A 21,272-nucleotide genomic window follows, 5' to 3' on the forward strand; every position below is an offset into this window, starting at 1 on the left:
TTGGGATCAATATGATCCAACACGACTTGGGGGCTAAACCTGCTAAGGGAGCCTCTCTTCTATGCGAATGGATAGAGGAGACCAATTTCTTTTCCGAAATTTGCCCGAGTCATTGAACAGGAACGTTAGGTGAAGACGGTAGCCTGTAATATAGTTTAGATTAGTATAGACCATGTCGGCATTGCGCCCGGCACGTCCTTTTGTTACTAGACGTTAAATACATCATCATCATCATCATTGGGGGCTAAACGATCATTCTGAATCAGAATGACCCAAGACGACCCAAGGGACAAGGGACATGTTCAGGATCAGGACTTGTATATAAGGATGGACTTGAGCTGGACTCTAGGACAGACTTTCCATAGCTCTTCAGCAATTAACTTCGTATCAGGATTAACATCCGCTTTCAGCTACTACCTTGACAAGACTACGATTGATCACCGAAGCCTTACCCACCCTTACGATTGACAGACATAGCTTCCCTGAAGCTATCCCCGACTACGATTACTGTTACCAGTTCCGCAGCCTCAACTTCTGCAAACTACCCCTACGACTAGCTGGCCGTAACACCAGCATCCCAATAGCACGGCATTCTGTGTCTGAGTTTTACCTGGCTGTTTCTTCCCGAGCGCTTGTATCTCTCACTGAGCCTACTTTAGATACATCTCCATATGATCGACTTTATTCAGACTTTGTTTACTTCGCTTTCCATATCTCTTTATTATAATGTGGATATTCGTAAGTAAATATGTGGCGGATGAATACTAGATCCTACTGAAGCCCTATTTGGATGATCGTGTCCGTTGAGGGACGGCCTCGTCACTGCTACTAATCAACATCTCCCACTCGCACCTCCTCCTTCGAATGCTCGCTTGTAATACCCGTCCACTAGCTCGCACTCCTGTAGATCTCCCTGTACCGAGTTTACTAGACTGACTTCTAGTATGTAGCTATGATGAGGCCGTATATTAGTTACTCTCTTACTGCCCTATCTCTTATATAAGCCTTACGATAGTCGCCTTATTACGACTTCCTAGTGGACGGCCTCGCCGAGTTATCTTTAAGGCTGCCGGTAGCGTTTTCCTACGCTGAGCCCCTAGACTATTATCCTCTCGTACGGCTAATCGAGTAGGGACAGGCTGTGCTATGTTCTTCGGCCTACCACGGAGGGAGGTAACAATCTTAGGGTCTAGAATCCGACGGTATGGATCTCTAGAGGATGTTTCCCTTAGTCTCCAATGAGGATGGACGTCCCACTTTGTAAAAGACGTCCTAGCTGTAAGCCTTGCGTAGATTGTATGGTAGTAAGGAATACCCAGCTCTACCGAGATAGAACAGTCGTCCATATAATCTCTAATAGGAGGGGGCCGTGGATGATTGCCGGTCGGCAATGCTGTCCTTGCTTTCCGGTATTGCTTTATAATCAACCCTAAGTACTTTAAAGAAAGTATACCTCGGAGTTCACCTAGGTACTCCGAACTAGCTCCAGCGTATTGACGGGCAGTTAGCACCTTATCCTCTGCACAGGACTGCGTAAACCGTAACTCTTGGTCTCGAATCATATCCTGCATAACATCAACGAGTCGGTATAAGTGACTCAGGCCATTGAGGAGATAGCCTTTGATGTTATTGTTGCTAGACTCGGTCCCTGAGGTGACGCGAATACCAAAATTCTGATATTTTCGGATATAGTAGCGAGCCTACTGAGCTCTAACGGGAAGGTATATCCCGTAAAGATAACGTAATATTAGCCGCTAGTCATCGAACTCTTTACAGAGACTAGCCTATGCTTTCTTATAAGCAACCTCGGTCTCCGCAAAGACAATGAGCTTCCATATTGCAAAGACTCTGAGATATGTATGGGGGATTGAATCGTTGGTGGGCGTGTGGATATACGCCTGGTCCTCGTCGCTTAATTCCGTTATGAGTGTTCTCGAGGGCTCATTGTCGTCTTCGTGGTCCGAGCTACTGCCGGCACCCTCTAGCCGTTTTCCCTTTACCCACTTCTGCTTAGCCCTAAGCATAACATTGGAGTTGATATGGTGGATGCAAAGCTGTTGCTGTACGTCGGCGAACTCGTAAGCTAAGGCGGCCTTCATCTGCTTATCATAGTCGGTAATGATGACAATTGGTAAGCGAATCGAATGCTGGTTAACTAGTTGACGGATGCCTTTTGCGAGGAACTGGAACCCTTCCAATCTCTCGTTATTAATAAGGCCGAATGCTGCGTTGAAAATAGATCCAGTACATGTCTGGCCAGTGGCTTGAAACAGCGGAAGCTTAAAGCGATTCGTGTTATATGTGTTGTCAAGGCTGATTACCTCCGGGAAGCGCCTCCACATTGAGAGACAAAATGGGAATGTCTATACTAAGCCAACAAGCCGGTTGGGCTCGTAATCAGCCCACTTAACAATATAGGGCACCTCTCGCTCGTCGAAGAGCTTTATCAGAGCGGCTGTTGGCGAGTGGCCGTCTAATTTCTCCCTGTTTATAATGGCTCTAGCATTATAGATATCCTGTTGAGTGAACACGGAATCTGGGAATTGTTCCTGAACGATAGCACGAACGTCGCGGGCCCTAATACCAACCCAGCGGCTAGTGGCTTCAATAGTACTCTTAGTTAATGGTGTAAGCCTCCGATGCGAAGGATGTGCCGAGGAACTGAGGCTTAGCCCGTGGTTATGTTGGGCATGCTCGGCTTTAGCATGCCGTCGTAAAAGCCAAGCACCCTCTTCCTTCGTCTCAGCAATAATCATCCACTTGCAGCCACACTTTCGCGATTTTCGTTGGCGTAACCCCGCACCCTCAGTAGGCCGCGGTTCACCAAAGCGGTCGCATTGAAACGTGTATCTTATCTTTTTGCCTTTATATGTAACTATATCTATGTCGACGTGCAATGCCAAACCCGTTCTCTCTAGCAAATGCGTTGACTCGGTCGAACAGGGCATCGACTGTGGGCTCTGGGTTGCCAGGAATCTGTGGGTCTGGTATCGGGTCGGGTAGAGGCGAAGACGAGCGTTGACCTGGGGAGTAGGAACTTCGTAGTAATGAAGTTGTTGAGTTTACTTGAGAATCGGTAGAAGGATACCTCGTATAGCGAGGAGGGGAATATGGTGGTGGGGGTGGTGACGTAGACGTATTAGATGGGTGTGGTGAATAACCCCATCTCTGTCGCCATCGTCGAACTCGTTCAAAAGAATTAAGCAGTTCTTTAGTTAGCTGCCGGCCTTCCCCCACTACTTCCTTTACTAGGCGTAATGTAGATGTGAAATCTTGTATAGAGGTAGCTTGTATAGGTCGATGCTCTTCGTCTTGTGAAGTGGATTCGTAGGTAGGATGCGATGGGAGTAGGCCGTATTCCGGGCCAAGTATTGGCATAGTTACTCGATAAGATTGAGTAGTATTCGTCGGAAATAACCGGTGTAGAAAGATTTTATGGTCATCCTGTATTTCGATAGGTGCCGCGTTATTCCCGCGCGAGCCGTAGGGGCGAGTAACTTGATAGAACCGGTCTGGGTAGGAAGCAAAGATGTTCTCAAGAGCATTGTCGTCGCTAAGGCCATAGTGGTTACCAATGCTTATGTCCGAACTGCTAGCGGTAGGAGGTCGCGAGATAAAAGAATATCTATTGCGTCGCCGCTTTGGGTCGGGCTCGTTACTCGAGGTCGAGCTCCTAGCTCGACGTTGCGGGTTGCGCCTTAGTGGCGGTAGGGCGGACTCGGACATAGGAGGTATCATGATATAGCAATGGCGGCTTGACCGGATGGACGCGTCGCGATTGCGAATTCCGAAAATTCCTTTCCAGATACTTTGGGTAGAACCGGCAGAATCAGGATGAGTTAACAGCAGTTTTTGGGCCAATGACAGTGCGTAGCTGTCATGCCCGTGTATCAATTCCCTAATATTAATAGCGCTAGTTATAGGGGGCTATTATTATAAACTCCGCTGGCTAGTCGAGATAGATAATATGCTAATATAGGCGGACGAAGAGATCTACGCGGCCCGTAGTAAGTATGCCCGCCTTCGTAAGATTATAAAAGATTTTAAGTTCCTTATTATATTATTTTTTAAATAATACTTTAATGATAGACCTCCTTCGCAAGGTTAGAGGTACTGCCCCTCCTTCTTAGCTACTTATTTGATAATAAGCTCTACCTCCTACCTAACCTACGGTTTTACCAATTATTTCAAACTTACTAGGCCACGACCTTCCTTCTTTAGGTTAATATCTTTTTGAAGATATTATAATCGACGAACGCCTTAAGCGATATTAACAATATCCTTGCCTTCCTTCCAAGAATATAATACCCAATATACGCTTACTTATTATCCTAGTTAAGCTCTACTCCAATAAGCGTAAGTATAGCGGTAATAAGTATGAGATTTTTATAAAGAAGGTAGCTATATTTAGAGACCTCTGCCGTAAGGTAGGGATCGATTAGTTAGGCTATATAGGTGCCTTCTTCGAAATGCTTAAGCGCAGGGTAGTATCCTTCTACTTTAATAACTTAGTTAGACTAGCGCTATTATAAGCTTCGATATTATATACGATAAAGTTAGGGATTATTTCGAGCCTCCTTCTACTTAACGTATATACCTTACCGAGCTTTACAATCTTAATTACCGCTCGATAGCCCGTGAGAACCTAGGTAAGTTAGGTTAATAAATGTTTTAAGAGCTTATTTAACGTATCTCTATCCTCTACGACGCTCTTGCCCCGTTCGGCTCTGGCTTTAATATACGAGATTAATTATTTAACAATTATAAAGGTATTCTAGTGTGTCGCTATGTCTTACTCGTACCTAAAGAGACCTTTTAGGGTATAGTTCGTTAATTAAATGCCTTAATCTATACTATCGAGCGTGAACGCGAATGTAAAAAGCCTTAGTAGTACCTTTATAGTTCTTTTATTAATAATAATAATATTCCCGAGTCGTTCTAGACCGACCGAATATACCGTAGTTAAGATAAAAAAGTACGGTTTAGATCTTACGGTCGCTCTAGCCGTAGTCTTTAGTATAATAAAAATATTATATTTATTATAAATAACGTGGATGATAAGCGAGCGGATCGGACAAGCGAGCGGATCGCTCAACAGCGACCGCCACATCTTTTTCTTTCCAACACATATCTATCCACCACAATAATATAGTCATCAAACAAAGAGGCTAGCATAATTCTAGCAGTTTAAGCTATCAAAAAAAACACTAACGTAGTTCACAAGCGAGTGAGCCACACAAGCGAGTGGGCCACTCCCTTATCGCACCTTAAAGGTCGATTTTTAACTATTTATTCAAAATCTGATATAAGATTAAAATATAGAAGCCTTTTCAAATGAGCTTCGATAAGGGTTCTATTATAAAACATAATATTATAACGTAAAAATTATACATACCTCTAAAACTCCTATATAGAAATTTAGCCTTATCGTAGACCCACTTTTATATTTCCTCTTATATAAAGCTATAACTATATGATTTGTATAATATTATATTTTATATTATAGCCCTTATCAAAGCTTATGTAAAATAGTTTATTAATTTTAGCCTTATATTCGATTTTTAATAAATAAGTAAATAATCGACCTTTAAGGTGCGATAAGAGAGTGGCCCACTCGCTTGTGTGGCTCACTCGCTTGTGAACTACATTAAATTTAAATATTAAAGGTACAGCTCGGATGTACTTAGTGCTATTTTTAACCTTAAGCGCCCTTATTAATAAAAGAACTTCGTAACTTAAAACCATACTAAACTTATGGAATTTAACGTTATTTAAAAAGATACGCTAATTAAGTATATTCTCGACCTAGATTCCCGATTATTCCCTCCTCGGATCAGTAGTATAGAAGAAATAGCTAATTGACTACCTACTAATCATAACGCGCCCCTAATTAAGAAGCGCTAGGCTTTGAACTTCGTTAAGCAATAACTATAGCTCCGGACGCGCTTTTTTCGCAAGTGTAACTACAAGAGGGCCCAATACAAAGATCCAGACGTAATAAGCACATAGTTTCGCCTTATAGCGAACACAATCGCGAAATACGGCATTATAGACTTAAATATCTATAACTTTAATGAGACTAGGTTTATAATAGGCCTGATTATATCCGGAATAGTTATTACGAGTATTGAAAGGCGTTCAAACACGAAAATGACGCAGTCTACGACCGAGGAAAAAAAGAAACCCTTTAAATAGATTAAAGTGTAGATCTTAAGTATGCCTCTAGATTTAAATATGCTTGATACGAGATGCAATTTTGGACGCTTAGCGTGAAGTCAAGGAAATAGTTCAATCATTAGTCGTAGGCTTATTATCTATGATACAAGAAAACGTAAAGTTGCTCATGAAGTAGCCATATCAAAACATATCCCAGAGATTAGGAAATAGCTCATCAATCATTGGAACGTCCGAGGACATCATCAGCTGTTGAAACTCCGGAACCGTCGCCGAAGGGCTATCAGCAGTCTGCAAACGCTCAACAACCTCGGCGTACTGAGCCAAACAGAGGTCACCCAGATCCCATCCAGAGTTCTGTTGGTGAGATTGCAAGGAGTCGATCAAGTTCTTGGCCAGCTTCAGAGATGCGCTCTGAGCCAAGCCACCGGCGGTGTTCTCGGTTTCCAGGGCGCATCGCAAGAGGAACGTCATCGCCGACGTGAATGCGAACGCGCTGACTGGAAGCCAGAAATCACTGAGGTGGATTTCCTCCAGCTCCTGTACAAGGAGCACAATCTCCTCCGCGGCGCGGCGAACTTGGATGTATCGGTTCGTGAGTGCGTCACCGGGAACCGAGTCCTCCTGCTTCTCGATATCGAGCTCGATTCTCCTGCGTAGTAGCACGGTTGAGAGATAAGCTAGTCTCAGGTTCGCGGCGCCGGGGATATGCAGGTTGTTTCCGCGGGTAATAACTCGCCTAACGTCGTCGCTCAGGGAATCTTCCCACTGGCCAAGGCTGAGCTCCAAGTCAAGGGATGTCTGGCTGCTATCTTGGTCTCGGCCTTGGTTAAGGTCGTAGACGTGCTCCAGATACTTATCGAGAACCCCGGTCAAAGTGACCAGACCGATAAAGACCGAAGCGGCCGCGATTTGAGCTTCGCTTGCGTCTTTCCCGGTGAGATACTCCAGCGAGGGATCTGGAACATCGTACTGATAGCGCTTGATCTGAGGTGGCGTTCCGTAGGCTAGGCTCAACCTGCACATCAGGTTAGTCATGTTCAAGGCTGTTATCGGCGGTCAACTCACCACTTGTCATGTACAACGAGTGCCCACCATATCTTCATCCGCAGACACTTCTCCGGCATGGAAATGTTCCAGTCTACGGGGTCTCTGTTGAGCCCCAGTGATTGAGCCAGTGACACAGCAGCGCCGAGCTGAATCTCGTTCATGATCATTGACGTGGTTGGTCTACCTCCCACATTGAGAATAATGGCGATAATGGTAGAAATTCCAGGCGAAATGTGGAGTTCAGAAAACAAGGTTCCTGTGGCTTGGTTCCAGATAAACCGAGAGTCTGGACAATATTGCGAGGACAATTCTGGACTCGTTTTCCAGAAGATCATAGAGTGTGCATAGAGGACCGATAAGAGCGCCGGCGATATCCTGTCTCTTGCTGTGTTGAATTGGTGCTTGAATGAAACCTCATCCAGAAGCGGAAAACATATGTTGACCTTTTGGAAGTAACTGCGTAGGGACTGGTTAAAAATGACTCTTGGTACCCATCCATGTTCTTCCTGGCACAGCTTCACCATAGACATGATGATTCCTCTGGAGGTGGCAAGTAGTCCACGGCCGAACTTACAGATCTATCAGTGTTGAAGTCCATGGCTCCAACATCTTTTCCACAATCTGGTATTTTTGCAACGGTGCTGTTTGTCTCGGTGACAGACCATAGGGGCGCTTCCGAACCGCCGTAAAGATGACAGGCTTCCGGATCCCACCCGCCATAGCAGGACGGGGCATCTGGCCCACCTGAGCTCCAGGTCTAGGCTTCACCACACGGATCATCCGTTCGTGGATGCTTGGCTCAGAACTCAAGTAGTCAGCCAACACCTGGGTGTCGTTTGTGACAGCTGGGCCAATGATGTGCGAGTTGTCTTCGTCTTCAGGGCTGTCCAGCGCCAGCATCAAATGGGTATTGTGCGGATCAAGCACAACTTTGGGGCCCGAGCTGGACGTCGTGCTCGTTGGTGGAGAACACGATGCCCGTATGGTGCTACTCTGGGGTACGGAAACATGTACCTTGGCTGAAGCCAGAGGCTCTCGCCGACATGGCGTGTTAGATTGAGAGGTGCGATAGGATTTCTGGACTTTTCCGGGGTTGAGCGGTGTGCGACCTGCACTGCGAGGAGATGGTGGGAACTCGCAGTCGGTGCCATAGACATGGCACATTTGACAGGTCGACGACGTGATTCCCTCTTGCTGCTGGCATCTTGACTTACGCCGCCTGCACTGCAAACAGGCTGGTCGCAAATGGGATCGGTAAGGCCGGGGCGTAGGCTGATCTGTTCCTGTGGACATGGTTGCGTGCTTCGTGTTTGGCGTTCAGTCGTGGTTTGCAAAGTCCGTTCATCGGCAGACCGCACTCGGGGAAGTTGAGTGGGAGTCGTGCCTTTGATATTTCCCCGCGGAAAGGTCCACAACCATTATCATGGCTAAATTCCGATCAACTCACGCTAGCGTCTGATAAGTTGTTAGTCAACGCGCAAGCTGATAAGGCGGAGGTTCACCGAAATGTCTCCACTTAGTCTTCAACCGTCGATTCACCCGCTTCGGCATCCAAATCTACTCTCCGGTCTTCATTGGTTTTCCGACAATGGCAATGGCTGCACAGTGCCCACGGCAACTCCACTTCTTCATCATGCCCCCATCTCAACGCGGGGAAGTTCCTTAAGACTCGGGACCATTATCAGCAAATGGGTCTTGCTAGTGAGGAATACTAGGATATGACGCTGTCTTGGGCAGATAATATCGCCTGACATCTTATCTGTAGCCTATGTTGTCGGAAGCAGGCCGCCGCCCAGAGACATGTTCGAGCAGTCGCTATCGGTTAGTCTGTTATCGAGTTGGGGGCAAGGTCTTGGGTTGGTTGAGAATCAGACAAAGCCAACGCCGGAAATCTTTTACCTCTGATTGTCGGATTGGAAGTCCAATTCGGCCGCGAGTAGGGGCAGAGCATGGGCCACCTCGAGGGGGTACACTTAGACCTCGACTACCCACCCAACCTCCGGTTGGAATCTCCCTTCTAATACTCCTTACGCAGAATCAATCAATACAGAAATATTGATACTTCGTCACCCCCAGGACGCTACGGTTCGAACCAACTTCCCTGTAATAGGGATACCAACACTGATAATGACAATGAATAAAAGGAGACTCCCGACCTTGGGATTTGCCGATCCGGGAAAGTTCCGACCACTCGCAATTGTCCGAGCTCGCAACTCAGCAATTTCGCTTGACTTTGTAAAGCCTCACATCATAACAGCAACCAGCGGTTGCTACATGTAACTCTTGTAACTACCGAGTAGTTGTGCCCACATCGTTCATCGCGTGCTCGAACACAACAGCGACGACCCGCTGGCCCACTTCCCCGGACTCCACAATGGCGGTTGAAGCTTCCGTCAACGCAGAGCAACCCAGGTCCAAGGATCTGGAGATTGCGGAGAAGCAGCCTTCTCGGCCGGGCAGCATCGGAGAGGATCTCAAGGCTAGTGAAGTTGAGCTTCTTGATGAGGCCGAGATCTTCTTGCAGCAGAATGGCCTTTCTCATGCGCATCTGCGAGAGCTTATGGAGGATGAACAGGCTCAGAAGAAGCTCGTCCGTCGGGTAGGTTCTCCGACACCCGTTTCCCGGGAAAATGCAGCACAGTTCCCTGTCTCTCCAGTATTCCTCTTGCTAACATAGTTCCCATTTCTAGATCGATCTCACACTACTACCCCTCCTCATGGGAACATATCTCCTTCAGTACATCGATAAGCAGGCTCTGAGTTATGGCGCAGTTTTTGACCTCTTTGAAACAACCAACACTTCCCAAAGCCAGTATTCGTGGCACGAGGGGCAGGGGACCTGACGACGGGAGCCAGCCTTGACGAGCTTCTTGTTCTTCTTACGCTTCTTCTTGGGAGTCTGACATGATCAGCAAGAGCACCAACGGAGCACCAGCAGAGCACCGACAGAGCACATACCTCGGGACGTGAATAGGGCGTCTTCTTGGGCGGATCACCGCCGCCGTTCGGGGGCTGCGCGCCCGAGCCGCCAACGACAACACCCCCGGAGATGGTAGCGAAGCCACCAGTTCGCTGAGGAGGCATGCTGTGGAACTGGAGTAGAGAAGTCTGGAAAATTATTAGCAAGCAGGGACAACGCAACGAGGGAGCAACGAATTCGCTGATAAAGCCAGCCAATAACCTACAAACTGAGTGACTGCGGATGGGAAGGGGAAGAGGAATCGGAAGGCCTACACGACAGTAACGGGATTGATATCGGCGAAGAAAAATGGGGGCACCGACCGCCCAACGCCCGGAGCAGGCAGCGACGGCCTAGAGGTCGCCGATGTGGGGCCGGGCGGCAACTATTGTTCCGTGTACGGGACCCACACTCGGACAAACGGTCGGCATCTCCGCGAACGCATCGACGCTGCCGCGACAAAGAGCAACGCTACCGCAGGGAGATAACGCAGCGCGTTCATTGCTACTGAGCTTCGAGGACGAAGCCTAGTTGGAAGGGGCGCCCTGTCAAAGCCCTCCCGGATAGGGGCTAGTTAGAGGTAGTAAGGAGTCCAAGCAACAAAGGAGTAGCTCAGATATATATACAGCGCAGGGAGTATACGTTGAGGGAGGAGCAGATTTCAGTAATTCATCATTCTACCCCTAACTGTAGTTGGCCTCTGAGAGCTTCCACCCTGCGTCAACACCCCAACTTGACAGTGACCCAGCATCTTCTACTTCGCCTACCTACTTGCAGAATGGCCGGCAATTCACCTTGCCCAGCACTTCCCCACCGGCACCATTGTCAGCATCTTCGTCCTCTGCTGGGGAACTTTCCTCACCTGCACCGCCGCATCCCATAGCTTCGCCGGCCTTGCCGTCTGCCGCTTCCTCTTGGGTGCATTCGAGGCCGTCATCACACCCTGCTTCATGATGATTGTAAGCATGTGGTATACCCGAGCGGAGGCACCAATGCGCACTGGATCGTTCTACTGCTTCAACGGATTCGGCTCCATCATCGGCGGTATTCTGTTCTATGGTGTCGGCCAGGCGGATGGATGGGATGTGTGGAGAATCATCTTCGTCATTTGCGGTGGTCTGACCATCGTATGGGGCATCGTCCTGATCTTCTACTTGCCCAACAACATCATGACGGCCAAGCGCTTCACCGTGGAAGAGAAGGCCCTCCTTATTGCTCGCAGCCAGAGCAACAAGACTGGTGTCTTCAGCAGCAAGATCAAGCCAGCTCAAATTAAGGAGGCTTTCAAGGACCTTCAAGTTTGGCTTCTGTTCTTCTACACCCTTCTCAACGAAATTGTCAACGGAGGCATCGCCAACTTTGGCAAACTCATCGTCAAGGGCTTCACAAAGGACGCTCTCTTGACGACTGCTTACGGGATTCCTTACGGCGCTTGGGTTGCTTTCTTCATCTTTACTGGTCCCTTTTGCGCTTCAAAGCTTAAGAACTTCCGGACCATTGTGATGATGACTTGGGTTCTGCCGACACTCATTGCGGTTTCCTTGTCCTTGAAGCTGGACCGCGGCAACAAGAACGGGCTATTGATGGCGTACTACATTGTAAGTGAGGAGCCTTGAATGTCTAGTTGTTGCCTCTAACAAAATTTGCAGAGTCCTTCCTTCGTCGGTGCTCTTGTCGTTGCCCTCCAAATGCCCGCTGCCAACGTTGCAGGTTACACCAAGCGTGTGACCTCAACTGCCTTCGTCTTCTTAGCGTACTGTGTGGGTAATATCATAGGCCCGCAAGCCTTCCTTGCGTCGGAAGCACCCATATATGGTACTGGCTGTAAGGGCATCATGGGCTGCACTGCCGGTCAAGTTGTGTTGGCTATCGCCATTCGGCTGTTGTTAATAAAGAGAAACAAGCAGAGAGACGCAGAGGCGGAGGCTAGTGGTAAGAATGCCGAGAATCTGTCCGATGAAGTTCTCATGGACTTGACGGACTTTGAGAACAGGAAGTTCAGATACTCTTATTAGTGTGAGATCCGTACGGAGAATGAGAGGAGATATAAGCTGTGTCTTTGGAACCACCGAAGGATAAATGTGAAACAGAAAGATGCCTCACTCCCCAAATTTCAGACGGTGGCCTAGCGCCTACGACAACTTTCCTCTTCCATTGGTCGAGGTAACTGTGGTGAGCCAAAAACAAAGCCTTCGATGTGATGACTTTACTCGCACCATACAGCAAATTATATACTCTGGTTGTTCTTCTTTGTGACAACCGTGAGTTAGCATGCTGGCACTGGGTGTATGTCAGTGCTCGGGACTCTCCCACTGTCGGATGAAATCATTGTCCTTTTATTTCCTTTCAGGAATAGAAATCCGAAAAGAGGTGAAAGGCGTGATCTGTTTCTGTTGGAACAGCAAAGGCTGATAAGGAGTAATAGGCAGGTACCATGGGCTGGCTGGCACCTGCCCTGGGCGAAGTGGGACAACCGGCTTACTCATCACGGCCGGATAAAGGTGGGGCAACCACACAGGCCGTCACTACCTACTTCGACCGACTCCTGCCTACAATGTAAGATAGAAGAACAACAAGAAGAACAAGCAATAGGATCACCAACAGACGAGTGATAATTGCTACCACTATTTGTCGTATACGACCCCGTGAACCAACAGTTTCCTACTCATGATGCCGTGGGCAGAAAACCTTTTATGTCACGATGCCAAGGCATCGAGTACGTTTCATCCCACACAGCCCGAAGGCCTTCGATGGTGAAGCTGTCATCATCAAGGGGCAATGGTCATGCAGCCCCCAGCAGATTACCGACATAGACCAGGGCGTTGTCGAGGCACACGAACTCGCAAATGCTGCCCTTACTGCCCTTGGAAAGTCCAATGTTGCGAGGACACCGGCTTACTTCTCTTGGTTCGGACCTGGTAAGCCAGCCCATCATTGCTATGTTCTTTACAACAAGATACTAACTCAGTCGTCACTACGTAGAAAGCGGAGGTCCTTCAGCATCCAACCTTGTTGAGAAGCACTATCGTCCTGTGATCGACTCCCTCAAGGCCCCAAGTGTCGAAACAGCCTTCCGTTTCTCCCCTGAGCCGATGTTCCCCCCGAATACTGTCACAGACAAGAGTCTTGTTTTCGGCTGCTCCGGAAACAATGGCCCCTGCGCGGATGGCCAGATGGTTGCGGGTGTACAGAGTGCCACAGCTACCGAGGCCGCAGTCTTTGGTACCACTCTGTTGCTTCTCTGCGAGACCTTCTTTGACAAGACTCGTCCCACCAATCAGGGAAGGGTGAAGCAATGGCAGACCGAAAGCGCCATCGGCGACATGTCGAAGGGTTTTGTCTTGGTTCACGAAACTCAGCACATGCTTATTGCCACGGGAGCGGGAGAACGGGCGGATGATCTCAAGAACCCGTTCTTCGGTTTCCTTGATGACAGGTGTGAGGACTGCTACTCTGCCACATGGTGAGCCCTGCCCGTACTCGAAACGACTTACTTACAAGATCAATCTGCTGACTTTGATATGTCATAGCTGCTCCCGCTTGTCAGCAGCAGAGAAGGTGAAGAATGCGCAGAACTATGCGATCTTTGCACTTGTTGGTATTCTTTTCACAGGGAATTTGGTTCGAACCGTAGGGCCCTGGGGTGACGAAGTATCATGTCAGAGCCCTCCCGGATAGGGGCTAGTCAGAGGTAGTAAGGAGTCCAAGCAACAAAGGAGCAGCTCAGATATATATACAGCGCAGGGAGTACACGTCGAGGGAGGAGCAGACTTCAGTAATTCATCATTCTACCCCTAACTTCAGTTGGCCTCTGAGAGCTTCCACCCTGCGTCAACATCCCAACTTGACATATCAATATCTCTGTATTGATTGATTCTGCGTAAGGAGTAGAAGGGAGATTCCAACCGGAGGTTGGGTGGGTAGTCGAGGTCTAATTGTACTCCCTCGAGGTGGCCCATGCTCTGCCCTTACTCGCGGTCGAATTGGACTTCCAATCCGACAGCACTTGACTCGATGGCGTTCCCCGACGCGGAGGAACAACCCGCTTGCCCGGCAGCACCTGCATCCTCTACTTTGTTGCGCCGGAAGCGCCAAGTGCAATTTGATAACTCGACGACTTCGTCGGCTCCGCCTTCTTTGTCTCGTACTCCCTTGCCCCCCACCATCATCACTTCAACCAGCAAGCGTAAGTCATTCCTCGAAGACAACACATTTACCCTTCTGTTCATATTGCTAACGAAAGCGTCTTGATTTAGCTCCCTCGAGAGTTGCGACCCCGACACCTTCTCGTAGCGCAGAGTCTGAAGTCATTACAGTATCAGGCACTGTCGCAGTTGTCATCCCCGCGGGAGCAGTCGCCTTCGGCGGACCCGGTGGTGGTCTTGCCTCGTTCGGAGGCGTCGTTGTCCCAGTCCCCGAAAGACAGACAGTCAGCGACCCTTCGAAGGATCCCCAAGAGTCCGCACCCGAGGAGCCCACAAACACCCCTCGCCAGACTCAATCACCAACAACGAGCTCGAAGCCTGTCAGCAGTTCCGCGCCCTGTAATAAGCCCGCGGAGAAGACATATAAGCCAGCCGTTGAGAATGTCTGCGGGGACTGGTCTGGCATGAACCAGACAGCTTTCAAGCCTCTTATTGCAGGCATTTCTCTCGTAGACTGGGAGGGTGCCCCCGTTGTCTCGACTACGTCCATCTTGGAGACCGTGCAATTAACCACCATGGTGGTGACAAGCACCCAGCGCTTCACTCAACGCAACTTCAACAATCAAAACAACAAGCAAAACAAACAACTGCCAGAAATCTGCCCGCGAGCAATTCAACTTCGAGGCTGAAGTTGATTATATAAGTTAGCTAGATTAATAGATGTTCCAGTGCCGTAATTCTACTAACTACCCCCCTATTAAGGTCTGAGATGCTGACTACCCCCTGCTGATACCTATATTCTATAGTGTTGAGTAGAGTTTTCCCCCCCTGAATTCCCCTTACTAGAGAGCTCCTTTTCTCTTCCTCCCTTCTCTTTTACCCAGTCCACTCTGTCTTCCTCCTTCTACTTAGTCCCCTCTATCTTCCTCCTTCTACCATTAATATAATCAATATCATAATTATTCCATTAACATCTAATGCTCTTACTCCTTCGTCAATGCCGAACTATTATCATATAAGTCTAGGTAACTAAATCTATAACTAATAACTATACTATTATATCTAGATATTAACGACCTGCTTATAATCTTCTAACTTAATAAGAAGTATATCCTTAAGAGCCAGCTCTATAAGCATAAGATGAGAAAGAGGACCTCCTTTATTAGATTCTATAGGGTCTTTCTTATGGAGGTTATAGGTATATTATTAAGAAGGGTTAACGTAGTTCACAAGCGAGTGAGCCACTTTTTAGCACCCGTACGACAATATGTAAGAGAAATCAACCACAACACCTTAAATCAATTTATACTATTTATAATCCTCTTCTTTAGAGGTAGATTCAACTTTCTGACACGTGCGAGCATTATGGCCAGTCTCTCCATAGATACCACATCGTCGGGCGCGCATTTCTATTCTTCTCGCACGACCACTACTCTAACCTATTTCTACCTATAACTGCCTCGTCACATCAATTTGAGACTTTATATTCTTTGCCTGATTAATTATAAGTGTTCCACCTTTCTGAAGCAGTTTTTTTTTCGTACGGCGACGGCGGCTCATACGCTTATTTACCTCTTAATACTCAGTTATTTGTGCCTGCATTATAACCTAGTTATGTACGACTACCATAATTCCCTTCTTTAGATACTGTATATACCTGTCGGAACAGCAAGGCTGATAAGGAGCAATGGGCAGGTATCGTGGGCTGACTGGCGCCTGCCCTGGGCGAAGTGGGACAACTGGCTTAGTCACCACGGCCGGTTAAGGTGGGGCAACCACCCAGGCCGTCACCGCCTACTTCGACCGACCCCTGCCCACAATGTAAATAGGAAGTAACAAGAACAACAACAGCAATTATCACGGACATCGACGTGATTGTTGCCGAAGATACACCCTCATGAGGAAATGTATCACGCCTGTGATACCAACAATACCCAATAATTAACGTCGGGGAGCTATTCTAGTATCGTACGATACGATTTATAATTAAATCAAACTGTAAGGTGAATTCCATTGGGTTATTTGGTATCTTTGGGACCCAAGCTGGTGGTAAGCCAGTAGAAGAACCTGGAGGTGTTGGGGTATGAAGCTTCACATCTAGCTATGAAATTACATATTCTGGATTATATGGGACAAGGCCAGTGTTACGAGCTGGACAAGGCAACCAACTGTGGCACAAAGCAAAAGCTTCGATAATGATGACTCCGGTCATCATTGTCCCTTGTTCTGCATATATAGCTACGCGCCCACGGTGACAAGTTGCGGCGGGCGTAACAGCCAGTTGCCCTAAAGCCTGCTTGAATGTTTGACGTCGTTATTAGGCCTTTCTCATTTGTCATCCAACCGTTTTCCATAAGTGTAATTACCTAGTCGGGTGGGAGGGGGCTGTCGCACGTCTAGGAGTCAAGATGGACCTTGCCTACAAAAATGATGTACGGCGGGATAGAATAGCCGCACGACCTAATACCCTGGATTACTATAACCTATTCCTGATTCCCTTGTTATGCTCCTCTTAGCTTGCCACGTCGTTCAGAGGCTTTAATAACTATTTTGGAGGACGTTATTACCGCTTTTATGACTTTTTATAATATACTAACTAATAAATATCTTTAAAGATTCTATTCTTTAATAACTTCTCTTTTACTTTAAGCTTATTATATATAGCTTAGTATTTTAGGGTAGGAATAAGATACGAGTGTTACGGCCAGCTAGTCGTAGGGGTAGTTTGCAGAAGTTGAGGCTGCGGAACTGGTAACAGTAATCGTAGTCGTGGAATAGTTTCAAGGAAACTATGTCTGTCAATCGTAAGGGTAGGTAAGGCTTCGGTGATCAATCGTAGTCTTGTCAAGGTAGTAGCTGAAAGCGGATGTTAATCCTGATACGAAGTTAATTGCTGAAGAGCTATGGAAAGTCTGTCCTAGAGTCCGGCTCGAGTCCATCCTATATACTAGTCCTGGTCCTGAACATATCCCTTGTCAATGATCAGTTCCTCTGATCGGGTGAGCGCTCATCGTTCGGCATGAGCGCTCATTGTTCGGCATGAGCGCTCATTACTTGGCATGAGCGCTCATGGCCCCACCATGGTCGCTCATGGCCCCACCATGGCCGCTCATGTCTTGTCTTATCATCACGTGACTTGTACCATAGTTCTTCCGTTCCGTGAGAGGGTGCCTAGTGTCCCTTATCTCCTGCATATGTGGTGTATTATAACCGCCGCGAGCCTGCGGGGCAGGCCCTGTTCTTGGTCATGCATGTTGGGTCGTAACAACGAGCTAGACTTGATTATTTATTCTAGTTGGATAAGGTGGCTATTTAGTAATAACTTCACAATGCTATTAGTAAGATCTATGTCTACTTTAATCTCTGGACCTCCCTTAATAATAAGGCTATCCTAGCTATTATTACTTATTTTATTAACCTTAAGGGCGACCGCTAGATATATCTAATTACTTTTCGTAAGTAGTTTAGAGCCTACCATAGCGAGAATATAAGTAATACTCTATATAATATAGTTAGTTTATAATTAGGATATTAAAGATAAGCTTGAGGCAGTTATATATAATAATGTTTCTAATAACGATAATGTACATGATAAGCGAGTGGGCCAGACAAGCGAGTGGGCCACCCAGCCGCCATCGTGCCACCTACATCATCACAATACGCATTTCTCCATCGAAAGCAATGACAGTACATAACAAAGATACCCAATTAAACTTAGCGGTTCAGGCTACTCAGAAAGACCGAAATCTCAGTATTCGGGCCGCGGTAAAGATCTATAATATTAGTCGCGTTACCTTAGGCCGTAGATTAGAGGGAACGTTATTACGACGTGATAGCACACCCAATTTACGGAATTTGATATTGCTAGAAGAGAAGAAGCTGATTGAGTATATCCTCGACCTGGACGCCAGATGTTTTCCTCCCCGTCTTCGCGGTGTTGAAGAAATGGCGAATCGATTACTTGCTAATCATGACGCGCCCCATGTTAGGAAGCGATAGGCTTCGAACTTTATAAAGCGACAACTAGAGTTGCGAGCGCGTCGTTTTTGTAAGTATAACTATAAAAGGGCCCAATGCGAAGATCCGGGCGCAATTAACGCATAGTTCTTACTTATAGCGAACACAATCGCGAAGTACGGTATCGTAGACTCAGACATCTACAACTTTAACGAGATTAGCTTTATAATAGGCCAGATCTCAACCGGCATGGTCGTGACCAGTGCCGAAAGGCGTTCAAACACGAAAATGATGCAGCCTGGCAATCGTGAATGGTTTACGGTCATTCAGGCTATCAGCCCGTCGGGCTATAGTATTCCGCCGTATATTATCGTTACGGGCTAATATTACCTCTCTACCTGGTACACGGAATCCGGTCTCCTACATGACTAGGTCATCGTAACGTCTAAAAATGAATAGATAATAAATAAAAGAGGTCTAGACTAGGCTCGGTACTTCGAACGGCATATAAGACCGTATATAAAGGATTAATACCGCCTCCTCGTTATCGACGGATACGAAAGTCACTACTCCGTGGATTTCGAGATTTTTTGTAAGAAGAATAACTGTTACAACCCAACATGCATGACCAAGAACAGGGCCTGCCCCGCAGGCTCGCGGCGGTTATAATACACCACATATGCAGGAGATAAGGGACACTAGGCACCCTCTCACGGAACGGAAGAACTATGGTACAAGTCACGTGATGATAAGACAAGACATGAGCGGCCATGGTGGGGCCATGAGCGACCATGGTGGGGCCATGAGCGCTCATGCCAAGTAATGAGCGCTCATGCCGAACAATGAGCGCTCATGCCGAACGATGAGCGCTCACCCGATCAGAGGAACTGATCATTGACAAGGGATATGTTCAGGACCAGGACTAGTATATAGGATGGACTCGAGCCGGACTCTAGGACAGACTTTCCATAGCTCTTCAGCAATTAACTTCGTATCAGGATTAACATCCGCTTTCAGCTACTACCTTGACAAGACTACGATTGATCACCGAAGCCTTACCTACCCTTACGATTGACAGACATAGCTTCCCTGAAGCTATCCCCGACTACGATTACTGTTACCAGTTCCGCAGCCTCAACTTCTGCAAACTACCCCTACGACTAGCTGGCCGTAACACTTTAATTGCTCCTGTTCAGTAAGTTGACCCTACGAAACTCACTAACAGTAAGAACGACGATGTCTTCCCAAGCCACCCCGTCCACTTCCAACGACTCCAAGGGTAAGGCCCCTATGCCCGCCAAAACCCTGGACGAAGAAATGAAGGACGTCGAAGACTCGGAAGAAGAACTTGACTTCACTCGTAAGGTCTATGAAAACCTACAGAAGAAGATCAAGAAGAACGACTCCGACATCGCCATGATGCAACAGATGTTCAATGACGCTATGGAGCGACTTGAGAACAAAACCAAGGAAGCGGACTACCTTACGGAGAAGGTCAATACTCCCCACGGTACCGCTAACATCATCGCTACGCCGCATGACGGACGAGAGAAGCTCAGGCTCAACTCACCTCAAGCCTTTGACGGAACCCCAGGACAACTGAAGGGATTCCTCACGCAAGTCAGAGCCTACCAACGCTTCCACGGAATGAACTTTAAGGACGAAGCCGAGAAGGTCATCCATGCCGCCTCCTTTTTGAAGGGAAAAGCCCTCGCATGGTTTGAACCACATCTTACCGACTTTATGATAACCAACGACTGGGACACTCTCAAGCCAGAGACCCAAGGTATCTTCGAAGGACTACACGGATTCGAAAGTGCACTTCTATCTCTGTTCCAAGAACCAGATGAAGAACGACAATACGAACGAGAGCTCTCAAACCTTCGACAGAAAGGATCAGCCTCGCATTACGCTGCAGATTTCAGACGAATCTGCGCCCGACTTAACTACTCCGACAACGCTAAGATTTTCATGTTCTATGAAGGTCTCAAGGAGGAAGTCAAGGACGAACTGTCTCGACAAGACAGACCCAACGACTTCTTGAAATACGTCGAACTGGCTATCAAGCTTGACAATCGACTTTACGAACGACGAAGGGAAAGGAAACAAGTCCCGCAAGCAAACACTGGGAAACGCTATCAACCGCGCTTCCAAGGACAGAACCGCCCTAGAAACAACCATTGGCAGAACCGACAAACCACGGCCTATGGACACCATAGTGGACCGATGGACCTCAGCATGGCCAAACGAGAACAACCGTACCAGAAGGAAGTCTTCAGATGCTACAACTGCGACAAGCCAGGACACATGTCCCGCAACTGTCAACAACCCAGAAGAATCCAGCAGCGACCTGTGCCCGAGAAACAGATCAGGATCGCTACCAAGGAAATTCCTCACAAGCAACTATCTTGGACAGCATGCTACGACGACAACTGCCTTACCCATCAAGACAGTAAGGAAAACACGGGATGGTACCCTAAGGAGCCCCCCAGCATCAAGACCCTCGCTATGACAAGCAGGCAAGAGGTCACGCAACGACCGAAGACCCTCGAGGATCACAATAAAGAATGCATTCAGACATTGTCCACGGCCTACGAAGCCGTCAGGACACGACCTAGCAGCCATCCCAGACGAGCTCAAACACTCGCAGCAGTCGGAGGAAGACTCCAGAAAAGAATAATTACGAAGGACAAGAAATCCCTACTTCAACTAGAAGAAGAGATCCCAGCCAGGGAAGTACGAATTCCCACCAAGTCCATCTACATGATGCGACAAACCCCGAACAACAAGTTCCAACGCAAGGTCCTCGGGCAGCTCGAAGACCTCGACCGCGAACACAGAATCGAAATCATCAAGCGAAAGAACCTCGATTTCGGAATGGACGAGAACGGAAAAATCGACTTCCGAACAGACAGCCAAGAACCGACCTTCGGCTCTAGCTCACACACACTCGACGAAGGTGAAAATTCACCTTACGATTCGGACGA

At 47.7% G+C, this 21,272-nt stretch overlaps 5 protein-coding genes across 5 annotated transcripts; 4 read left to right on the forward strand and 1 right to left on the reverse strand.

Annotated features, from left to right (window-relative positions):
* Positions 1-6,357: 6,357 nt before the first annotated feature.
* BDP81DRAFT_331972 (fungal-specific transcription factor domain-containing protein) lies at positions 6,358-8,517 on the reverse strand (the record flags this gene model as incomplete). The annotated part of the gene is made up of 3 exons (XM_060585550.1): positions 6,358-7,192; positions 7,243-7,680; positions 7,799-8,517. 3 exons carry the CDS (start codon positions 8,515-8,517, stop codon positions 6,358-6,360), a joined length of 1,992 nt encoding a protein of 663 aa, XP_060439489.1.
* Positions 8,518-9,441: 924 nt separating this feature from the next.
* Positions 9,442-10,308, forward strand: BDP81DRAFT_122813 (uncharacterized protein). Its single transcript, XM_060581624.1, has 2 exons — positions 9,442-9,823; positions 9,915-10,308. The coding sequence occupies exons 1-2, from the start codon at positions 9,599-9,601 to the stop codon at positions 10,065-10,067; spliced, it is 378 nt and encodes a 125-aa protein (XP_060439490.1). The 5' UTR covers positions 9,442-9,598; the 3' UTR covers positions 10,068-10,308.
* Positions 10,309-11,136: 828 nt separating this feature from the next.
* BDP81DRAFT_503963 (major facilitator superfamily domain-containing protein) lies at positions 11,137-12,198 on the forward strand (the record flags this gene model as incomplete). The annotated part of the gene is made up of 2 exons (XM_060595607.1): positions 11,137-11,781; positions 11,833-12,198. The coding sequence occupies 2 exons, from the start codon at positions 11,137-11,139 to the stop codon at positions 12,196-12,198; spliced, it is 1,011 nt and encodes a 336-aa protein (XP_060439491.1).
* A 617-nt stretch (positions 12,199-12,815) lies between these two features.
* On the forward strand, positions 12,816-13,874 carry BDP81DRAFT_359278 (uncharacterized protein). The gene is made up of 3 exons (XM_060586378.1): positions 12,816-13,101; positions 13,166-13,646; positions 13,714-13,874. Exons 1-3 carry the CDS (start codon positions 12,885-12,887, stop codon positions 13,859-13,861), a joined length of 846 nt encoding a protein of 281 aa, XP_060439492.1. The 5' UTR covers positions 12,816-12,884; the 3' UTR covers positions 13,862-13,874.
* Positions 13,875-14,197: 323 nt separating this feature from the next.
* BDP81DRAFT_454584 (uncharacterized protein) lies at positions 14,198-15,017 on the forward strand (the record flags this gene model as incomplete). The annotated part of the gene is made up of 2 exons (XM_060592964.1): positions 14,198-14,369; positions 14,500-15,017. 2 exons carry the CDS (start codon positions 14,198-14,200, stop codon positions 15,015-15,017), a joined length of 690 nt encoding a protein of 229 aa, XP_060439493.1.
* Between the last annotated feature and the right edge of the window lie 6,255 nt (positions 15,018-21,272).

Source organism: Colletotrichum phormii, assembly GCF_030913505.1.
Source record: "Colletotrichum phormii strain CBS 102054 chromosome Unknown BDP81scaffold_29, whole genome shotgun sequence".
Lineage (NCBI taxonomy): Eukaryota > Fungi > Ascomycota > Sordariomycetes > Glomerellales > Glomerellaceae > Colletotrichum > Colletotrichum phormii.

Bases quoted from the DNA above. Each gene is read 5' to 3' on its own strand.
- BDP81DRAFT_359278 (XM_060586378.1), top strand. From the start codon at position 12,885: ATGCCAAGGCATCGAGTACGTTTCATCCCACACAGCCCGAAGGCCTTC. The intron at 13,102-13,165 runs GTAAGCCAGCCC...GTCACTACGTAG, and splicing joins CTTCTCTTGGTTCGGACCTG to AAAGCGGAGGTCCTTCAGCA. The intron at 13,647-13,713 runs GTGAGCCCTGCC...GATATGTCATAG, and splicing joins GACTGCTACTCTGCCACATG to CTGCTCCCGCTTGTCAGCAG.
- BDP81DRAFT_122813 (XM_060581624.1), top strand. From the start codon at position 9,599: ATGGCGGTTGAAGCTTCCGTCAACGCAGAGCAACCCAGGTCCAAGGAT. The intron at 9,824-9,914 runs GTAGGTTCTCCG...TCCCATTTCTAG, and splicing joins AGAAGAAGCTCGTCCGTCGG to ATCGATCTCACACTACTACC.